The 7,500-nt window shown below is 43.4% G+C and overlaps 1 protein-coding gene and 1 pseudogene across 1 annotated transcript; both read right to left on the bottom strand.

Moving 5' to 3' along the window:
• Positions 1–477: 477 nt before the first annotated feature.
• Positions 478–5,112, bottom strand: LOC138015871 (uncharacterized). The gene is made up of 2 exons (XM_068863000.1): positions 4,604–5,112; positions 478–4,018 (listed from the first exon to the last, which is right to left on the bottom strand). Exon 2 carries the CDS (start codon positions 3,703–3,705, stop codon positions 2,005–2,007), a length of 1,701 nt encoding a protein of 566 aa, XP_068719101.1. The 5' UTR covers positions 3,706–4,018; positions 4,604–5,112; the 3' UTR covers positions 478–2,004.
• LOC138015872 (uncharacterized) lies at positions 4,425–7,292 on the bottom strand (annotated as a pseudogene).
• Positions 7,293–7,500: the final 208 nt, after the last annotated feature.

Here is a 7,500-nt window from a genome sequence, read left to right as displayed (position 1 = left end):
TTCGCCAAGTTCGAAAAGGAGCAACACAACGCAAAATGTGTAATGGTGAGCGAAATGTATGATAACACAGGTTTTTTTTAGCGTCAATGTTAATTGCTATTGTTGTATCTTTCTGCCGTTCTAAAACAGGCAGCAAACCCAATTTTCCAGCCAACAACAACAACCTTCCAGAATCCAATGCAGCCAATGTACGGTGTGCATACATGAGCTGAAGAACTGAGCTCGTAAACAGGCAAGCAGGAAGTTTTAGTCATATCGTGTGTCTGTTTATCCAGGAAGTAGGACATCCTGGTGTACGAGTAAGCAAGATATTGAGCAGCTCGGTAAGCAGCGCCGCTTTTGAAGTCTTCAAATGTCAAAAGAGTCCACTACTGGACTGTACCTGGACGGTTGTACCCTGTTATGGCATCCTATCATATCACCGCCGGTAGGTATTGTTTACTTTGACAAGGACACAACAGTGATATGCCAGAGACACACGATTACATACATACTTTATTGAACCTCCCCAAAGGGGCTTTTCAGGAACAATAATAATTATAAAATAATAATTTACATAATTATTTAAATTATTTACAAGATTAAAATAACCAATCATCACTATCAATTACATAACTACTTATCACGATATCAATCACTTCCTAAAAAATCCCTTAGCAGTTTGTTCCTTAAACGCTTCTTAAAGATTATTTCGTTGCTACAAAGTTTCAAATTAGATTCCAAGGAATTCCATATGCTAACAGTTCGGTAATAAAAAGTTCTCTGTCCAGAGGCAGTTTTAAAAAGAGAGATATTTAAAAATTGGGAACTCCTGGTTGTATAACTATTTACATCAGAACGTTTGGTGAAAATAGTGCTCAGGTATTCAGGGGCACGACAATTCATACATTTAAAAGCCAAAATGGTATTTCGATAATAAAGCCTACTGGATACTGGAAGCCACTTAAGGCGTTTCAGTTCAGGCGTAACATGATCATATTTCCGAATTCCACTTACTATTCTACACGCAAAGTTTTGTACCGATTGTAGTTTGTCGATATTTAACTTCGAGCAGTTGGCCCACACGTTCGAACAATAAAACAATTTGCTAAAAACTAAGGCATTAATAACTATCAAAAGGGTCTTTCTGTCGAATGCATGTTTGACGCGGTTAATCTGCCCGAGAGAAGACATGCATGACGAAACGGTCTTAATAATGTGATTGTTGTACGATAAATGTTGTTCGAATTTCTACCTTGGTATTTCATTTCTAGTGCTCCACACGCTTTAAAACCAGTGGTAATTTCTTGCTTCGTTCAGTTGTTTCCTTTTTAGGCCCTTTTTTCAAGTTTATTCGTCAGTTTTAGTGGAGACGTTTTTCAGCTGACTCTCGTAAAAACAAGCACTAACTTCATTGAACTTGAACAGAGCTCAAATGCTTGATAGACATGTTAAGATGCTATTGTTTAACAAATTTATTCGCCATAATGGAACACCTAGCTCCCTGTGACTTCGACGTGTTAATCAAACAGTACAGAGATTTGTAGTTACTGACCCTAGTGTGAGCCTTCCGAAACGGAAGCACTAGAAATGAAATACCAAGGTAGAAATTCGAACAACAAAGAACGATGCAAAAAATTAATAAGCATAATCAGTACTGTTTTCATGTACGTAATATACATTGTTGACTTAAGGTTGGAATTTGCATCTTGTCTTTATTAAAGAACCCTTTCTGCCCGTTGTCTTCTAGCCTGCGCTCGCAGACGTATTTCCGGTTAATACGTCTGCGAGCGCAGGCTAGTTGTCCTCTATAGAAATAACGAAAACTGACAAAGCCCCGCAAAATAATTTTCCGCGAAAATCGTAATATCCTGTTCGCGTAGAATTAATCATGCGTTGGATGCACCCGACCCCCACCCCCTAAACCTTGACCCCGCCACCCCACCCCCGACTTACTTCTAAAAAAGCAGACGATACTAACTGCTAGGCATTACATCATGCAAAACAATCCAACATTAGAATTCATTACGACTGGCTTCTGGATTCACTTCGTCGTGATCCTGAATTCAAGGACATCATCTGTATCAAGGCTTTGTAGTTCACTCTTTTGTATCCATCAGGCCCCGTCCCTACCGCCCACGGGTACAGTTTTTCCACATCTTGAGCTATCAGACCTTGATCACAGCCGCTTTTGCCCAGACCCTCTGCGGCTTTGGACCACACCCAGCTGAAGGAGTGGAGACCAATTGTCTCGTACTCTGAATACGGCAGTAATGTAATGTTCTCTTTCAGTCGCGAATCGCTCAAAAAGGCCAAGCCAGCAACCCCAGCCACAGCTCCTATGAAATCCCTCTCCCGTCTACGCCTTGATCTCTGCCTTGCCTGTTCTCTTTCTAGAGCTCGCTGTTGCTCCTTTGCCTTTTCCAATCTCTTTTGCTCATCTTTATTCTGTCTTTCTGCCAATTCTTTTGCAGCTTTCTCGCGTTCTATTGCCTGCTGGCGCTCAACAGCTTCTCTGAGCCTCTTTTTTGCTCGTTCCTCGTTGATCCGTTCCTGTCTTTCCCGTTCTTTTCGCTGCTCTTCCAAACGCTGTTCTCTCGCTTTCATGTCTGCTTTCTGGCGAACTACTTCCGAGACTTTATCAAGTGCCTTGGTTCTTTCCTTTTCTAAAGTGCAATTTTGGAAAAACTCCAGCAACTTTTGCTCCTTGGACGCGTTGATATCATCCAGTCCCTTCGAGAGCAAAGGTTCCAGGACTTCTCTGAAGACGCGGTCACACAAGCTCGTCTCCATAGCAAGGTATGTATCTGCGAAGCCTTCCCAGCAATTTCGATTGATCGAATCCTGCAGTTTAAGTGCAAGATCAGCAAGCATTTTACCATCCATAATCCCTCCATTTATTGTCTTTTTAACCGGAAAGCGTTTAAAATTTTCCGCAAGGGATGATGCTATGCCAGCGTATTTGTCACTCGCGAATTTTTCCAAGTCGTTCAGTCGGTTTGGCTCCGCCACGTACGGAATCTCGGCGACAGATAAACGATTTCGCGGGAATTGCCTTCCAATGGTTTCGCCGAAGCCATCTTTGTTATTAAGAATAAAGTCTTGAGTTTCTTGGTAAAGTGTTTTCCCTGGTGATGGAGACAGAGCCCCTCTCAATATAATTTTTAGCTCTGGGAATGATTTGGTGCTGAGTCCAGGCCACATTTGTTCGCTCAAACGCGATACTCGATACAAGAAATGTCGATTGTGATTCATCACGCCTTTATTCACGAACAAAGCCAGGCCGGAAGACATCAACACAGTGAAAATACTCAACAAATCCGTATCATCGTCATTTCCTAAATTTGTCCCTTCTGTGTCCACTAAAACGGTGCTTCCAGTTCCCCTGGAATCACGAACAGTAGAGATCCAAACACCGGAAGTACAAGGCTCCATTTCATCGCTTGTCCTGAAGACTTTCTCCGCATGCTCGTACCTGTTTTGGTCGAGAAAGTGTCGAATAAAATTCAGGTTTGTGGACTTTCCGACGCGAGAATCGCCAATAGCGCCGATTACTCTCACAGGTGCCTTCAGTTGTTCTAACTCGGCAAGAGCGTCACCCTGGAGAACAAATTTCTTTGTTTGGTGGTCCTGCCTAAAGAGAAGCTTCGCTGGCGATGGGTTGCGGCAGTATACAACATCGATAGTTGTCACGATAAACACGCAACTTGCTATAAGAATCTTCATATCGCTCGTTGCGCTTCACGATCCGGACTAGATTGAATAACCACCGCAAAACTGAAAGCAGTTATATATAGCTCTGTTGAAAATGCTTCGGGGAAATTTGGTTTTCGAAGAGTGTGTAACTTTATTTAGTTTTCTGGGAAAACCCCTCGGGCGTGTCATCGAGATCTTTTAAAGTGACAGCTCAGTGTCACCATATGTGATTTACTTTCGAATTTTCCGCCGCTGTGAGCATGTTTACTTCGTTCGCTATCACATCTTGTGATCCGACTTTAAGACACGTTTCTCTGCTGTGTTTAGTAGGACTGATCATTAACTAAAATAAATGTCTAAATGAATTCATTGTTACACAATCTTGCAACTTGGTGGGGAGGGGGGATCCCACTGCGTTGCCATCGATTTCTGAGTGCATAGCGTGAGAAGATTTACTACCAAGTTCTTTACTTCTTTCGCTGCCACATCTTATGATTTTGCAACATGTTTCTTAGTGACTTTATTCTGAGGTGCAAACTGTGTTTATTACCACTGATCACCAAGCGAATAATTTATTGTTACAACCTTTGAGCCTCAATTCATTTTAATATAAATCCGTCGCGTTTGGTTGTGATTGCAGAGATTAATTAATATCATCAATCTTGTTAATGTTTAGAACTTAGGCCACAAAAAGAGACAAAAATATATATCGTAAGAACGATTCGGAAGACAATAACTGACCACAAGGATTTCCTAATTAATGATTTATTCTGAAAATGAAGATTAAAACAAAGATTTTACATCGACATTCCTAGCATATTTGAGGCGTAGCACAGACAATCTTAGAGCTTTGAAATTACAAAATGACACGAAATTACAAAGAAAAATGGCTAATAAATGATAACACAATAATAAACTTAAGATGTACCTGAAGGGTAGATCCTCGTGGGGTTATTCCAAAGTTGACAATCTTAATACTATAAATCTGAGCGAACTGACCGTAACTTTCCTTTCGCTGACCGCGTGTGTCGGGATACAAAGAACACAAAAGATATAGAAAAAACGTGATCTAACACCTAAACTATGACCGAAGTGTTAATCAAGAATGTCAATCATCAGTTCATAATCAGTGAAAGAAATCAAACTAAATTAAATATAGCACAATAAAGCTTTAAGTCATTCACAACAGATCCTCCGGGGGCGCCAACTGAGGCGAAAAGAAGGCTCATTCTGACTTTACAATGAGACAGCATTTCTGTACGGATCGCTTGTACTCTGCATTCTTAGTCTTGACCAGCACATTGCGGACCACGCCATCTGCTCCTGGGTAGACCTCTTTAACTAATCCAAGACCCCATTTTCCGCGTGGAGCATTATAGTCGACGAGAAGAACGATGTCACCAACTCTAATCTGACGCCCCTTGGTCTGCCACTTCGACCTGCGTACTTGGGTAGGAACATACTCTCGGATAAAACGCCTCCAAAAGTGCTGCGCAATGCTCTGAACGAAGTCGAATCGTTTCCGGGGAGTGCATGACGTATCGAATGACCCTTGAGGAACAGAAGGTGATGCACGACCAAGAAGAAGATGGTTCGGAGTGATAGGCTGTGGATCGTTTGGATCTACTGATGAATATCCCAGGGGACGGCTGTTTACGAGGGATTTCACCTCGGCAAACACTGTGGACATTTCATTCCAAGAAAGCACTTGGTTTTCCACAGCAACACGCAATGCTCGCTTGGTTTGTTTAATAAGGGTTTCGTAAATTCCTCCTTGATGGGGACTGAGAGGAGTCGTAAATATCCACCGCATCTTGTGCAGCACAGCGAAATCGTGAATTCTCTCTCTCTCTTCTGTTATTAGCTTCCTCAATTCTTTCTCAGCTCCTACGAAGGATTTTCCATTGTCGGATATGAAGGTGTTGGGCCATCCATGATGAGACACAAAACGTCGAAGGTCTTGGAGAAAGGATTCTGTGGAAAGGCTCTCAACCACTTCCAGGTGAATAGCTCTCATAGTTGCACAGGTAAAGAGAGCACCCCATGCTTTAGTGGACTTGTTTCAGCCATACTTCAAATTAAACGGGCCAAAAAGATCAACTTCCGTAACACAGAATGGTGGGGAGAACGGCTTCATTCTTTCAGGTGGTAAATCCGCCATCAGTGTCGTGTGCGGTGGTTGACGCAGCTTCCGGCAGGTGGCTCTAACAAGTTTCCTTGCTAGGCCTCTCCCACGAACAATCCAGTATCTCTGACGACTGTCTGTGAGGGTCCTCTCGCAGCCTGCGTGAAACACCTTCTCATGGACATACTTCATAATTAGGGTGGAGATATGATGGTTTGCTGGCAAAGGATAGGATGGACTTGATCATAGGGGAATTGAGATCTCTTCAAACGACCACCAACTCTGATAACGTCATCATGAACAAATGGGGTTAAATCTTGGCACTGACTTCTCCAATTGGTCAATTCTCTCTGGGCTTCCTTGACCCAGTACATTTCAGCGGCTTCTATTTCAGGAACTTGGAGTGGGCCATTTCTGCACTGATCAGGGTCCTTGGACTTGACTTTCAAGTTGTGAACAAAACGCAATAGGTAGGCTGTAACTCTTGTAAGTTTTCCCCAGCTAGAGAAACGTGTCGCATCCATCACGGGTGGAACTCGGGCGAGTGCACCAAGAAATCGGCTCCTTTTTCTTTCTGGGTCTTCCTTGATGCAGGGAATTGGGTCAGAGGGCCAGAATTCAGGAGGCATTTTGAGAAAGTCAGGGCCTGTCTTCCAGCGCCCATTGATGGTTGCCACAGAGATTCCTCTGCTTAAGTCGTCTGCTGGGTTTAGGTCTGTGGGTACAAACCTCCAGGAGCTTGAGTCCCAGGTAGACTGAATTTCGGTCACTCGGACCCCAACAAAGGCCTTTAGTGCGGCTGACTCTGAGTGTAACCAACGCAAGACAATCTTGGAGTCGGACCATAGCGTAACTGAAGAAGGCTTCATCTTGAACTCTTCTTGGATAGTTTTCCCTAGTCTTGAAGCTATAAGGGCAGCCATGAGTTCAAGTCGGGGAATAGTAGGTTGTCGAAGAGGCGCAACTCTCGCCTTTGCTGTTACTAAGCGTATTTCCGGGCCATCGGATGCTGGCCATAAAAGGTAGGCCACCGCTCCATAGGCACATCCACTTGCGTCTGCGAACAAATGTAATTGAGACGCTCCCGTGACATTCTTGGGCTGTAAGCATCTTGGGAATTCTGCAAACTTCAAAGTCTCAAGTTCTGTGAACAGAGTACGCCAATAGGTAGCCATTTGCTCGGGCAGGGGATCATCCCAGTCATATTGTTTCGATCTCCAAATTTCTTGCAATGCGATTCTGGCTCTTGTTGTCACGGCGGATGCTAGACCTGAAGGGTCATAGAGCTTCGATATATTTGACAAAATAGTTCTCTTGGTAAAGCTCCCGATCTTCATCTTCTTTACGGTAAAACTGAGAACATCTCTTTGTGGGTCCCAGGCGACGCCTAGGGTCTTGACTCCCTCCTCGCCATCGAGATTGACAGAACTTGTCCTGGTAGGCTTTGCAGTGGGTTTTCCCTTGTCAGGATTTGCTTCAGCGTCTTGACCGAGCTGGCTAACACCTTCGTCTTCAGAAGTAAGCCATTCTTTGATTTTAAAACTTCCAGTGGCGAGGACTCTGTCTAGCTCTTTAATGCTGCGAACCGCTTTCTCGGAACTTGGGCAAGAATGGATTAAATCGTCCATGTACCTATCTCTTCTCAAAATTTGTGCTGCGTGTGGGTTGCCTTGTTCATTGTCAGTAGCCATCTTTAACAT

Source organism: Montipora capricornis, chromosome 9 (genome assembly GCF_036669925.1).
Source record: "Montipora capricornis isolate CH-2021 chromosome 9, ASM3666992v2, whole genome shotgun sequence".
Classification (NCBI taxonomy): domain Eukaryota; kingdom Metazoa; phylum Cnidaria; class Anthozoa; order Scleractinia; family Acroporidae; genus Montipora; species Montipora capricornis.
Note: the sequence above shows the minus strand (reverse complement) of the source record. Positions and strands in the feature narration are given on the sequence as shown.

What these genes read in the sequence shown, in the direction of transcription:
- LOC138015871 (XM_068863000.1), bottom strand. Translation starts at nt 3,705, where the DNA reads ATGAAGATTCTTATAGCAAGTTGCGTGTTTATCGTGACAACTATCGAT.